The 14,677-nt window shown below is 49.0% G+C and overlaps 1 protein-coding gene across 1 annotated transcript; it reads left to right on the top strand.

The window, feature by feature from the left end:
* The first annotated feature begins 9,807 nt into the window (after positions 1-9,807).
* On the top strand, positions 9,808-14,305 carry LOC134526474 (perilipin-3-like). The gene is made up of 8 exons (XM_063358393.1): positions 9,808-9,878; positions 10,373-10,568; positions 11,193-11,275; positions 11,604-12,452; positions 12,570-12,666; positions 13,106-13,305; positions 13,494-13,622; positions 13,712-14,305. The coding sequence occupies exons 1-8, from the start codon at positions 9,819-9,821 to the stop codon at positions 14,303-14,305; spliced, it is 2,208 nt and encodes a 735-aa protein (XP_063214463.1). The 5' UTR covers positions 9,808-9,818.
* The last annotated feature ends 372 nt before the right edge of the window (positions 14,306-14,677 follow it).

The following is a 14,677-nucleotide window of genomic DNA, read 5'->3' as shown; positions in this document are numbered from 1 at the left end:
TTAATTTTATACTACTCAACATCCACAAACTTCCATCACTTTGCTGAGCCTTCTTCCTCTTAGTGTTCAAGTGACACCTTAGCTAAATTCTGCCATCTCTGTCCTGGGGTTTGCACTATGTTTCTTTTCTAGCACATGATGCATTGCACGGCTTAACCCCTGAGCTGCAAGAAGGGCTCTGAGACTCCCTGAAGCAGGACGATTCAACGCAGTAAGAGACTTTTCCCTAGGCTAAGCAGCAGGGCCCACACGTAACGTCCAGCAGTCTCAGCGGGTGTGTTCACGTTTCCACGTGCAGTGGGTTGATGCAGAGTCACACTGCATCCAGCAACAGGAACTCACCAGGTTTCGTTTTCCACTCCCTCCATGCAAAGGTTCTTTGGTGATGGAAGCTGAACAAGGAGCAGTTTCTGTTGCTTCAGCAGAGAGGCTCTGTGATTCTTCAGATTTCCCTAGGGAAAAATATATTTGCCCTTGGTGAAACCACTGTCTGCATTATATAGATATCAACAACAGGTTAAGCAAAGACATTTAAAACATGTTATTTATTTTGCACTCAGTTGTCCTAAATGAGACCTTCACCACTTCTTGGAAGACCAAAATGAAAGAGATGATGCTGGAGCCCAGGACAAATGCTGCCCTCCTTAACACTTCTACAATTTCCAAAATAATTGGGGTCAAGCTAGCCAAACCCTAAGACTGGGGAGTAATGTAAAGAGAGCCTGTGTTTCTGATTACTGGAGAAGCAAGAGTAAGGGCCTCAGCAATGCCCTGAGATGGAGAGGAGACACTTAGCAGGCTCAGATGACATCCACCCCCTCATCTATCAAAACCAACCAGTGTTATGTTAACTCATGCCACCTCTACCTAAAGGTACGAGGCAAGAGTGCAGCAGCGGAGGGAGGAGCAAACGGGTGTGTAGGAAAACAGCCTGTGGTCTGAAAACCAGCAGAAAGGTGAACTGGAAGAGTGGGAGAGCAGCCAAGAACCCGTCAGGTTGTTCCCTGCAGTGAAGGCAAAGCTGTCTAGGGCTCAGAGCAGGAACCCGCCTGAGCTGCCGCCGCCTGCCCTTATGCTAGGGTAGGTGCTGCTGGGAGGGAAGCAGGGGCTCGACACCCTCAGGTGAGATGGGCAGCCAGGCAACAGGAGACAAAGTCCTGTTTCTGCTGATGCAGGGTGAGGGCAGCAGAGAGCTGCAGCATGCCCTGAACCAGGAAAGTGCTTTGAAGACTTGGAGAGACCAGGGAGGTTTGCTGGGAGGCAAGAGCTGGGCTGAAACTCTTGATATCTCACTGGAGAACTGTTTTCAGGAGGCCATAGCACTCTGAAGGCCCTTGTCCTTAGGAGACTGTAATGCAAAGTCTGGTGAAAGAGACTTAACAGATGGGTAGCGTAGGACAGGATCTTCTGCCACGGCCCTGCCTCCATCACTCTGCTCTGGATCCAGACACCCAGTGCTGCAGGACCAGCTCAAGGACACCCAACATTCCTTCAGACTGTGGCCTTGGACCAGGCTGCTGTGAGGAGCACCAACAACTCCTGCAGCTGACAGGAAGCTGGAGCATGAGGGGGAAAGAGTGCTTTGAGTTGATGTGACCTGCTAAAACTATTTCTGCCACTGCTACCCAAGGACCACTCACTCCCAGCAAGGGGAAATGGTGGAGGAGAGGAAGACAGGAATATGAGAAAGCACCTCCAGGAAGTGGAAACAGATGGGGCTGTCAGCAAACATCCTGGGGACCTTGCACATCAATGAATGGCAAAGACCACAGCCGACTTGTCCCCTCAGTGGGCTCCAGACAACACCACGCTGCAGCTCCTAAAAGAGGAACACCTGAGTTCAACAGTACAGAGCTTCTCAAGCAGTTTGCTGGAAGCCCAAGGGCTTTGCTCAACTTAAGTGAGGAACAGAAGTCAAAGCAACGCATGCCTCACCCTTGAATCATCTTTTCTCGTGCCTGTGTCTGCCCCGGGGAAGGCAATCAGGGCTTCATGGCAGGTTACTAATGGAGTAAATGCCATGGAAGATCAACAAGATCATTTCCGTTGCAGTAGATGAACACTTGCAGATGGGGCACTTCAGTGTCACATGTGGCCTCTGGTCCCCAAAGAGACAATGTTGAGCTGTGACGCACCGCAGCACAGCAAAAGGAATTGCACTGAACAGCAGGGACTCAAAATAAGGGCCTGATCCTCCAAATCCTCCACATACCGGCGTGTTTTCCGCTCAACAGAAACCCAAACAGGACTGGGAGAACTGAGAAGCACATAGCTGGAGAGGCCTGGTCCGCATGCAGACCCCAGGATGGAGCTGAAACAAGAGCTGTAAGGTAGCAGCAAGGCCGCACAGAAGCGGGGTTTCCTGGCTGCCCACAGGCACAGGAGACAGGGTTTATGCCTGGGGATCACCAGAAGGATCCTGTCCCATGTCTTGATGCAGCGTTAGCACAAAGGCTGCAGTTACCGATGTGATGCTGCTTTTTGTGGGAAGCGCTGCCCAGTGCCACAGGGCTGGTTCACTCCAGCCAACACAACTCCCTTTCTCTTCCCCAAACGTGTTTCTCTGCTTCCTCCTACGCCCTTCCCACGCCCACCAAACTTCTTAGAACTGATTTTATCTCAGCTTTAAGTATGTGGCATTTATACAGTAACACGAATCACAGAAATGATCCTGCAAACCTTTGCTCTAAAATTGCTATCTCCAATTTTTCAGTGTTCTGACATTGCAGGCAGGTCCACCACCGAGCAGGAGCTTCAAGCATTGGTATTTTGACCTGTATCTAAAGCGACACTTTAGATACTAAACATTGTCTCATTAATTATAATTATCGATGTTATCTCAGGCAAAGCACTTGACATTTCTGCTCACATTCGTAGTGCCACATTACAAGCCGCATGGATGTGTATGGTGCAAATAAAACTGTTTCACCCACTTGGGTGATGAAATATAACCTGCCTCATGAGACTTTCACCATCACCGCCACAACTGGCCTACTCAGGCACTTCACACCCATCAACTAACTGACAATTTGTGTCATTGACACTTCACCTGAGGAGGCAGCCACTGTCTATATACAGGCCAACATTCAGAAAAACACAGGACTAATTTCTCGATTCCTGGTTCCTGCAAACCCCTCCCACATTTCATCAGATCTTCAGAGGACAGACAAGAACATCCATTCTTTCCCCTACGCACATCACAACCTATAAAAGACACCTTGTGACACCTGCTAAGCAGCTTCGGGTTTAGTACAAGACACTGAAGACTTCAAAATTGCAATTTACTCTGCGAAGGGAACAAGATCAAAGGAGGGACCACAAGTTTGTTAGATTAAAGGTTGCCAGGTGATGCTAGAATATGAAGTTTATGTCACACAGACAAATGCACACAAAGTCTTCTCAGCAGCGCACATTGTAAAACAAGAGACAAAAGCCACAATTTGTTTCTGGGGAAGTTCAGAGTTGACTTTGGGAACTGCTTCTTCATTAGGAGCATAATGCAATACTGCATCCAATACCCAGAGAGGCTGTGCGGGACCTCCATCCCTGGGAGTTTTTCCAAGATCAGCTAGACAAAGCCCCCAGCTGACCTGTCCTAGCATTGCTAATAGTCCTGTCTCCAGCAGCAGGTTGGACTACCTGACCTCCAGAGGTCTTTTCAGCCGATGAGTCCATGATAACTCTGACTCAAGTAACGAGGGGTATTCCTTCTAACCTCAAAGCTGAGAAGTGATAATTTTCTACATTTTTGTCAGCTTAACAGCGCATTTTCAAAAAAACATTAACAACCTCCTGTTCCCACTGCCTTCGTGGCTTACTGTGGGCAATAGAGAAACGAAACCCAAGTCTCCTGCATTCACTGGCCAAAAACAAAGTGACTCAATCAGTTTAATAGCTTTAGAAGACTTCAGATAATTCTTACCTGTGCCTCAGTTTCCTCCCCCACTGATCTTGAAAACAGACAACAGGAAGTATAATTGATGGTTTCAAACCAGTTTTTGAGGTCTGAAGATGAAAAGGCACAAATGGAAAAGCAGAGCATTAACTAAAATTTTCATTATTTGTTATTGCTATTAAAAAACCCAAACCTCCCCCAGCCAGGCTCAGAGTCCTGCATTGCTGCACCCTCTGCAAGTATAAAAATAAAAGGCAACTCCTATCTTGAAAATCACAGCAAACTTGAGAAGCAGAACGTTTCACCATCACGTATTTGCTGTAGCCAGGCAAGGGGTGAGAGCGGAAGAGCACGTCTTACTCCACGGGTAGTTACAGCACCCATGCTGCAGGGTAGGAGAGATTTGCCAAGAAAACATCACAGCTGAGAGATGTTTTCACATCACAGACCCCACATCTTGCTTCTCTGGGGCTTCCTGACAACAGCTGCAATGCCATGGAGCAGCCCAAGAGCAGGCGCTGGCGTGCTGAGCCCCGCCACCCATGCAAGGACTTTCCAACTACGCTACTGGCTGCTGACAGAGCTGCTCTTCGTAAAAAGCCAAGCACGAGCTACCTGCTGGCACTGGCTGGCCCCACACTTGCCAACCAGGGGCAAAGGTCCCCTGACCTGGGGAACAGGGGCTGAACTTCTGCCCCAGCACCCTCCTTCCGAGCAGCTCCAGTGCTACGGCTAAACCCAGACCAAGGATGTGTTTCACCTCCCTACTGCGGATGGCGGCAAGGCCCAGGCTTGAATCTGCATCCCCAGCAGCACAGACACATCTTCGTGAGCACGGCTTTGCTACAGGGTCTGCAGCAACATCTCGGTCTCTGGCCAGGCCTTTCTTGGCTCCCAGAAGCAAGGCAGTGCCTTTGAGCCGATGTGGCGGCAAGCAGGATCGTCCAGCTCAGGGATTTAGCTGAATGGGCGTGCAAGGGCATGGGAACAGGAGCGGTGCCTGCAGGCTGACGGGCTGAGCCCATGTCGCAACCACGGGGACGATCCCCATCAACTTCCAGTGCCCGTGTCCCTCGGCACCCGCCACGGCAGGGGGTGCATCCCTGTCCACAGCTGCTGGGGGGCAACACACCCCACATCCAAAGAGCTCAGGGATGGACACCCTCCAACAGGGCCCTCTGAGACACCCCAGCAGGTATGTCCCTCCTGGGGGGACAAGCAGCAGTCCACTCCCACCCCACAGCCATCGGGTCCCTGGAGGGACCCCCAGGCCCCTCACCTGCCTCCCTCACCTGGCCCCACACACACCTCCCACCCCCGTCCACTCCCCATTGGCCAGGGCGGCTCCTGCAGCGCCCCGATTGGCTCCCGCAGCTGCTCATCGGGCCCGTGGGGTATTTAACTGGGCAAGGCCCAGCACTCCCTGTCTTGTCAGTGCTGAGGAGCAGAGGTACAGGTAAGGCAGGGCTGGTGGGGAAGGTGTTTATGGGGTTTGTGGCTTGGCTTAGGGCTGGGGGGGGGGGGCTCCCCCGGCCTGCCCCTTGCTCCCCCAGGGGCTCTGCAGCCCCTCACCTTGGTGGCTTTTTGCAGCCCTCCCAGGGATGGAGGGTGGAAGCTGGGCTCGGAGCTGGCTCCATCCCTGGAGGCCTTGGCGCCAGGCCCCAGGGAGCACTGAGGTTAAAATGTACCTGCTGAGGGGCTGTGTTCCTCCAGCTGTTCCCTGCCCACTGGGCTTTTCCAGCTCCCTGGGAAAGCACAGGGCTGTGTATTGTGTCTCTGCTGCTTTTACCTATCTGTGGGTGGGGGGTGCCTTGGCTTTTTGAGGTTGAAGGTCACCTGATGGCATGCTGCATCTGCTGTGCCTTGGAGAAGAGCTGAAAGGGTTCAGATCTTTCCCTAAAGGCTTCTTCCTAGCCCCAAGATGACTTCTGGGTAACACTATAGGTCTCTGATCTGTATTTGAGCAGTTTTGGGTCTGAAAGCTCTTCTCTGCTTATCTGGTGAAGATCAAAGTTGTGTGAGGGGGTCCACAGGAGGTGGCTCTCCCTCCCAGCCATGCAGGGACAGCACGTGATGTGCATTCTGGCCATCACTGCTGACTTGTGTTGATGCTGGGGGAAGCGGTACATGCCTCAGGAGGTAGATGGATCACTTGGGCATTCCCTTCCTGTTGACAGTGCTGTCAGACCTGCCTGTAGCTATTTCACATGATCATTTGGTGTGGGCATGATAATAGTGTTAACGAAGGGGGTGGCTTGAGCGATAAGGTAACTTCTCTTTTGCCCAAGAGCACCGTGTCTCTGCAGAGGGAGGCTGCAGCCATGCACGGCTCTGCTGGCTTGCTGGAGGTAGCACTTGGCAAGCTAGCTTAGTGTTTCTGAAGTCTAAAAGGGTTCTTAAATGTGGTTGTGACTACCTGAAACTGTCTATGGCTGTGAAGGACAATTACTGAAGCTGGTTCTGCTGAAACTTGCAGATGAAAATGTGTGCTAAAGAGCAAGCAGCATGCTGCTTGCTTGGCAAGTTACAGCTTCTGTCTGAAACAAAGAGGCCTGTCCTCATGGAAAAATTGGTAAATTGAAAATACTGGAAAGCCCAGAAGCTGCTTTAATTAAATGCCACGCCCTGTTTCCTAAATCTCCAAATTGTAGTAGCTTGGATAGCTTATACATTCACTGTCCAAGGAGTTACTGACCTAGTAATGGCCACCAGCTGTGGTGCTTAATTTCCATTGGAAACGTGTGTGGGGAAAACCCTGTTTTCATCTACAAAAGTGGCTTTAATCTCTGAGGATCCCTGATGCTGGTGCCCTTCCAGAAAGGTTAGATAGGCACCTCTGCCAGCAATTCTGAAACTAATGTCCTAAGGTCAAAGCTGAAAATCATCTGATCCTCCTCCTAAAACCAACTCTGCCCTCAGAGCGTTTGCAAACAACTCCCTCGTGGGCAGTGCCATTCCCGCTGCAGCGGACATCCTGTGACCCACTTCTGCCGACTGCATTTATGGTAACCGGGGTATCAGTGGCAAATCTCGACAAGAATGTAAATAAGTGCTTTAACCACAAATTAATACTTCTGCCCTGAGTAGCCGTCCCTGCTCATATCTAAAGCACTAAATTTAGCTTTGTTTTCCTAAGTGGTCATCAAGGAATTGCCAGTTAAGCTATTGAACCAGGCACGCTAGCTATAGCTCAATCAGTCTTCCCAAGGCAAAACACATCTGGAGGGGAGAAAAGCTTCCTGAACAACAAGCCTGCCTCTCTGTCTGCAGGGCAGCATAACAGCAGGCTAGCTCCATGGGGCAGAGCTGCTTTCCCCAGGGAAAAATAAAAACCTTAGACAGGTTAAAGCACCAGTTTTATGTATGCTGGTCACTGTCAGAGTGACAGAAATCAAGGGAGGGGCTTACCCCAGCAGAAAGGACTTGCTCTTCTGCCAGGCTGGCGTGTTGCACTGGCTGCGACAGTCTGAGGCAGGGAGAACGGATCGCAGCTCGGCAGTTGTGGTGCCGCTGCCTTTGCCATTTGACTGAGTTCAGACTTGTGCTGAATTGGGCAATGATCAGCAGTTAAGCTATTGTGCCACGCCAGAAATGCGCACTGAGGAGTTTAATCTTTCTGAAACTGCCAGTTTCAAGAACTTTCTCCAGCAGTGACTTAAATATTTCTGATGTAGCAATGGTATGAAATCATCTGATCATCACTTTCATGCAAAGCAAATGCTGATGCTGTTTCTGTTCTTCTGCCTGGTGGTTCCCACACATGGGGTCTGCCTGCTGGGACTCCCAATTGCAACTACCCTGGCTTGAAGCTGTGCCTTCCTCCAAAGGATTCTGAAACAACTGACCCAGAGTTGCTGAGCACTGTGCTTTCCTGCAATCTCTGAAGCAAACCAAGGTCTGCTCAGCACTTTTTGCAGAGGAGAGACTAGAAAGAGAAAATAAAACCATGCTGTGGGCTCATGAAGACTTGCCCGCACAACAAATGCTGGTGTTGCAACACACCGCAATTCCCCCTACACAAAGGGGAGCGAACCATGTTGTAACATGACTGTGCTGCAAGAACTGGCACAGCTGCATCCATAATTAAGATGGGCTCATAGTACTTCAGAGGTTGATTCTGATCTTATACTAACTTTTGTATCAGCCAAGGAGCTACCCCTGCCTTACGCTAACAACTAGAGTCCTCCCTTCTTTTTGTGGCAGTGTGTCCCTGTGTGCTAACCCTGACACCAAGGTCAGTAACGCACTCTGCAGTTTGAGGTTTTTCATAACTGTCTAAAGTAAAATAACTGAGCAAAGGGATTGTTTGTAATGGTGTTGAAATAGTTGCGCTTTGCCCTGTGACAGGGCTGCAGACTGATTCAGCCTACTTGGCTTCCAAAAAAAAAAACCCAACCCAAAAAACCCAACAAACTTGCCTTAAAGCGGAGCAAGAGCAAACCCTGTGGACTTTGGGACTGAGACTTTATGTTCAAGCCCTGCTTTTGTTTGGAGCAGTTTTCTAGAAGTTCTCCCAGGCTGATGAAGTTCAGGCTGTATTTTGCTGCGCTGTTAAATGAGGCAGCCCCCTGGGCTGGGTAGTGACCTGGAACATGTGGAAGAGTGCTGGCTCCAGGCTTCTCACTTCAGCGGCTGAAGGTCCCAACGTCTGTGACAACTCTTGCTGTAGACACTCGCATCCCTGCCTTGCTTGAATATCACTAAAATGATGACTAATTGCTCAGTTAGTGCAGCAATACTTGACATCCTGCCAAGTTGCCTCCCGAGATGTCTACCCTAGCTCTATCCATAGTCAATCCAGGGCTAACAAATGCCTTTCTTGCCACTTCTTCCCCAGCTCTCTGTTACTGTTTCCACAGCAAAATAAAAACCTTACACAAGTCAAAGAACACAAGAAACAAGACAATGGTCTCTGTCACAAATCAGATGGCAAATTCTTTTTGGGTAGAGTCTGCCAGTGAGCCTGCAGCAGTGCTTGGTTTGGGAATCCAGTTTGTGAGGAATTTTGGTTTGGGGCTTTTCCATTGGAAAATGCCGTAGCAATTCTAAGAATAGGAATTAACTGGCACGGGAGGGAAAAGCAGATGCTACACTGAAGAACAAATATGCTGAAATCCCTGTTGTGCCTGACTAAGGCTGAGAAGTAATCCTGGATTTATCACACAATACTGGACTGTCCAGATACTGACCTAGGTCTAGGCTGAGGAAGCCAATACACATTCAAGATATTGCGTAACTTTTATACTTGTACTACTTTGATCCCGTTATGTAATGAGAATACTTCTGAGACTTGGTTTCAGAGGAAGTGCAGAAAGATTCCCTGCCTAGCTGGCCAGTAGGATGGGAATGCAAGTTTCAAGGTAGCATTTCAGCAGGGCTTGTTAGAAGGACAGCAGTCTGTCATGATACCGAGACAACATTCAGCGATTCCCACCATTAGCCCCACTTTGCACGGTGCATCTTTCCTTCAAGTATTCCAGTCCTTGGCCAGCAAAGAGCCTGTGCAGTGGGAAGCTGAACCAGAAGTATCTCTAGCAGAGAAAATGCATGACAGATAAGACAGTTATCACCCACTTCTAACCTGCAACTTTGAAACCAGTTATCAGCAGTAAAATAAGTAGGATGGTTATTTAGTTTAAAGTATTTGGCTGTTTGGGGATTGAGGGAGGTGACCAAGTACAGTCTTTATCCTACATAATTATTTGCATATCATAAATCATGGAGCCTCTCAAATACCTTCACACCCTTGCAAGAAAGATTAATGATGCCACGCTAATGTTCCTAGGACATGCTGAATGATGGATCCCAACTTTGCCTTCTGCTTTTCACCAGTTCTGCTAAGACTTTAATTCACTGGAGGAAATTAAGTTGTACTCATGCTGTTATACTCTTGTTTTTCCTTTCAGCTGCAGTTGAATTCAGTATGGCATCAGAAAAGACCACAAAAAAAGATCTGGTAAAGGCTGAGGAACAGCAGCAAGCGGTAGGTGCCAGGGTGGCCAGTACTCTAACATGCAACAGTTAAACCACCCACTGACAGATGTGCTGGTAAATTAACTTTTGTCAGCACCTCAACCAGGCTGGGAGTGGTAGAAAGATTAACCGTATGAAGCTGTGGTTAAATCTAAACTCGGTTAATACAGAAGCTAACTTTTTTCGCTCAAGAGAGAACTTCAGGGCTGGCTCAAGCAATGCAAGTAACTCTGAAACATGAGCTGTTATAGGTCCTATTTCCACATCTGGGTTTGGTGGTGAAACCCAGTGTGACTCAGAATTCATGACCCCAGAGCTCGAACTTCTAATTCTGGCTTGTCACTGACTTGCTAGCAGTCTTTGGATGAGTCCGTTCAACGGTTTAAGAACGATAAGGAGATGGACTGGATGTCCCCTTAGGACCTTTCTGGACAGATACGTGGCTTGTATTCACCCACCAGCTTAAGGCGAGTCTCTAATGTCACTTTTTCTCTTGGGTTTTAGAGTGCTGTCAATCGGGTAACTAGCTTGCCCTTGCTCAACTCTGCATTCAACCTGGTCTCATCTGCTTACAACCACACCAAGGAGACGCATCCTTACCTCAGTGGTGTCTGCAATGTGGCTGAGACTGTGGCTGCTGTCGCAGTAGGTAGTGTGGTTGGTGGGGCACAGCCCATCCTGAACCAGCTTGAGCCACAAAGTAAGTGAAGAGGCTGGAGCAACCCTTTCCACACAGAGGAATGGGTGGGGAGGGGAGTTTCATGTGCCTGTTGGGTGATACCCATCTCCTATAGCACATTGTTCTACTTAGTTCTAGCACTGAGTCTCCAACTCAGCTGCTCCCAGCCGCTCAGTGAACCCACTGAATTTCATGGACATGAAACTGTTACTATCACAAAGAAAGCTTGGCCTCCTGTCTGTAGTTTCTTTAAGTCAGCAAAAACTCCCTGCTTTTTCTCTACCACTCCAAGTTATGAGCATCCCAACTGGTAGCAGCAGTGTCCATTTTGGATATAGCTCAGTCTGTCTCATCCCAACACTTTTCAACCTTTTAAACCAACTGCCCTACCCAGCAGGGGCAAATATGACATTCCAGTTGGAGCAATGTGCTGCCAATAGCTAGAAAGCTGGGAAAGCAAAACAGAGACTGTTTGAACCTGCCACATTGTAGGGCTCATTTTTTAACGAGATGTCCCCCCACACACCGCCCCAGAATGGTAATTTTTTGGCTTGCTTTCATGAGTGTATCCTGAATTGGCCATTGTAGGGGTCAAAACCCCCTCTCCAAATTGAAGAATAAACTGGTACCTGTTGTCTTCTCTAGTTGCACTTGTAAATGAATATGCCTGTAAAGGACTGGATCAACTGGAGGAGAACTTGCCTTTTCTTCAACAGCCAGCAGATAAGGTAAAATACAGGCTTCTCCTGGGGAAGCCATGACTTCATCTCTTGATGGAATTGTTACGGGTGCAGGAGAATATGGGGGGGAAAAACTTCAGCACCGCTTTGTCGGGTCAGTCCCTGGTATGGACTAGAGGGGGCACTGCTAGCTGATGAAAGCTGGAGACATGCCTTCAGTGTGTGGAGGCGACTATGTCCATGTAAATACAGGTGCGCTGACTTCCCCAGCTCTCCCACAAGACTGCAAGCCCAATTTAGCACGGAAAAGCTACTTCAAGGAGGGAAAACCTGTTTCAGGAAAAAATGTATCTTTCTCTGTCTCTCCCTGTCACAGGTAATCTCAGACACCAAGCAGCTGGTTTCCACCAAAGTGACATCTGCTATGGATGCTGCCTGTGAGGCAAAAGAAGCAATGGCTGATAAAGTGACTGAAGCTGTAGACCTCACTAAAAATGTTGTTGGGGACAGTGTCAAGCTGACTAGATCAATGGTCACCTCCACTGTTAACAGTGCTGTGGAGGCCGCCCAGGGTGCAAAGGACCTTGTGACTAACAAGGTGACTGAAGCTGTGGACCTCAGTAAACATATTGTGGAGGACAGCGTTGAACTGACCAAGTCTGCAGTTGCTTCTACTATTGTCAATGCTGTGGAGGCCGCCCAGGGTGCAAAGGACCTTGTGACTAACAAGGTGACTGAAGCTGTGGACCTCAGTAAACATATTGTGGAGGACAGCGTTGAACTGACCAAGTCTGCAGTTGCTTCTACTATTGTCAATGCTGTGGAGGCCGCCCAGGGTGCAAAGGACCTTGTGACTAACAAGGTGACTGAAGCTGTGGACCTCAGTAAACACATTGTGGAGGACAGCGTTGAACTGACCAAGTCTGCAGTTGCTTCTACTATTGTCAATGCTGTGGAGGCCGCCCAGGGTGCAAAGGACCTTGTGACTAACAAGGTGACCGAAGCTGTGGACCTCAGTAAACATATTGTGGAGGACAGCGTTGAACTGACCAAGTCTGCAGTTGCTTCTACGATTACTGCTGCTGTAGGGGCTGCCCAGGGTGCAAAGGATCTTGTGACCAACACAGTGACTGAAGCAATGGACCGAACCAAAGGGGCTGTTCAGGACAGTGTTGAGAAGACCAAATTGATGGTCACTTCTACAGTCAATACAGCTCTGGATGCCGCATATGGCACCATAAGCGGCAAAATAAATACAGCCTTGGAGCAGAGCAGAGAGGCCATCCAGGAGGGTGTAAAGATGACAAATTCAGTGGTGACCAACAGCATAAGCAAAGCCAAGGCAGTGAGCCAAGCAGTGGCAGGTGGTGTGGAATCTGTCCTGGGTATATCGGAAGATCTGGTGGATCACTACCTCCCAATGACAGAGGAAGAACTAGGTGAGAAAATGCTTAGCTGGCGGTTGTAAATACAAATCCTTTCCCACATGACTAGAGAGCACCTGACACTGCAAGACTCATCTTCTGAAGTAGACGGGTAGCTCTGAATTTGTCACCAAGTTGTCTGTCTGTCAACACTGACTTGCCACATGGTATGGGACAGAGTTCAAGCATTTGCTAGCTGGTCCTTGCCTATCAGCCTCAAGGCAAACAAACATGCGGGTACATGCTTAAACCTATCTGTCAAGTCTGCTTATCTGAAAAGAACATGTTGAGCAGGGACTAGCCTACCTTTTAATACCTGAGCAACTACAAACCTCTACTGTTCACACACCAAGCTTCAGCCTTCATGTTTTTCAATGGGTGATCTTACCTCTTCCCCCCTCTCCGCAGCTGGGCGAGCGGAGCACAGCTGCATCTCTATTCTTGTTTCCTCCAGGTGAACTGGCCACCACTGTCCAGGGATTTGGTATGGCTTCTGTGGAGGAGCAGAAACAGCAACAGAGTTACTTCGTGCGTCTGGGTTCACTCTCTGACAAAGTCCGCCACCGAGCCTACCAGCACTCCCTGAACAAACTGCAATGCATTAAGAAAAGCACCCAGGAGACACTCTCACGACTACAGCTGGCAATAAAACTGGTACAAACACACTTTTTCCTCTTTTCCTCCTGTCTGTAGTCTTCCTGCCCTGCTCTCCAGACAGAAGCTCTTCCTCCATCCTCTACCAGCTGCATGTCATCTTGGATCCCTCCCTGGGAAGGAAGTACTTGTGCTTCCCTGATTGTGTGTGCTTGCAATACAGCTGTTCCTCTCATTTTTCCCATCAGATTGAATCTGTGAAACAGGAGGTTGGCCAGAAGCTTCTGGATGGGCAGGAGAAGCTCCATCAGCTGTGGGTGGACTGGAGCCTGACCCAACCCAAAGGAAACCAAGTAAAAACTGCTTCCCAACCAGAGGTATCCCTAGAAGGGCGTATTTAATCAGGCCTCTGGTGGATGGTGTACATCTCATCTGCTCTAGTAACTGAGCTATATCTCTTTCCCAGCAGGTAGAGTCACGGACTCTAGCTATGCTGCGTATCATCACCCAGCAGCTACAACCTGCTTATGAGAAGCTGAAAGCCAGCATCCACGGCCTCCCCAGCAACATCCAGGAAGCTGTGTTTCAGGCCACTCGAAATATCCACAAGCTCCATAGTTCTTTTTCCAGTGCTACGTCTTTCCAGGACCTCTCCAGCACCACCCTGACCCAGAGCCAGGACTGTGTGGCAGAAGCCCGAAGGTCCCTAGATGACCTGTTTGAGTATGTAACTCACAACATCCCTCTAAACTGGCTTGTAGGTCCCTTCAGGGCGATAGCTAAAGTGTCACAGGATAGCAGGAAGCATAAGAAGAAACATACGGTAACTGATAGAGAATCACCTGTGTTGGGAAAGGCTACATCACCAAAGGGGGCGGCTAAGGCGCCCGAAGAACCAAAGGGGGCGGCTAAGGCGCCCGAAGAACCAAAGGGGGCAAACACGATCCCAGGGAAAGGGTGTGAAGTGCCAGAGAAGCTGGAAGAGAAGGCAGAGGAAGACACAGAGGTGTCACTGGCTGCAAAGGAGACAAAAACTAATGCACCAGAGGAAGATCTCTGAGAAATTCTAGCTCTTCTGGACAAGATTCCTTGGCTAGAACAGCACTTCATCTTTTGGCAGTGTGTCCCACTGACAGTCGTGCAAGAGTATCTCCTGCTCTCTCCCTGTCCCAGGCTCAGTTTACAGTAAGATGTAGTTTGCATGCACACTTGATAACTAAGGTGGGCTGATTCCATATCTTGATTTACGTTGTTTTTTGTTTTTTTTTTTTAAATCATGCTGCTGCACTGAGAGGGAAGAAGGGGAACTGTACTTCAGCTTTTTAAGCCAGGCCAGCTGTATGTATGACTGGCTAATTCTTGCTGAGACAAGTTGTGGGAGAGAAGTAGTGGTCATGACTTTTTTTTTCTTTTAATGTTGGGTTTGTTTTTA

Source organism: Chroicocephalus ridibundus, chromosome 22, assembly GCF_963924245.1.
Source record: "Chroicocephalus ridibundus chromosome 22, bChrRid1.1, whole genome shotgun sequence".
NCBI classification, from domain to species: Eukaryota; Metazoa; Chordata; class Aves; order Charadriiformes; family Laridae; genus Chroicocephalus; species Chroicocephalus ridibundus.
This window is presented reverse-complemented; position numbering and strand designations above follow the sequence as displayed.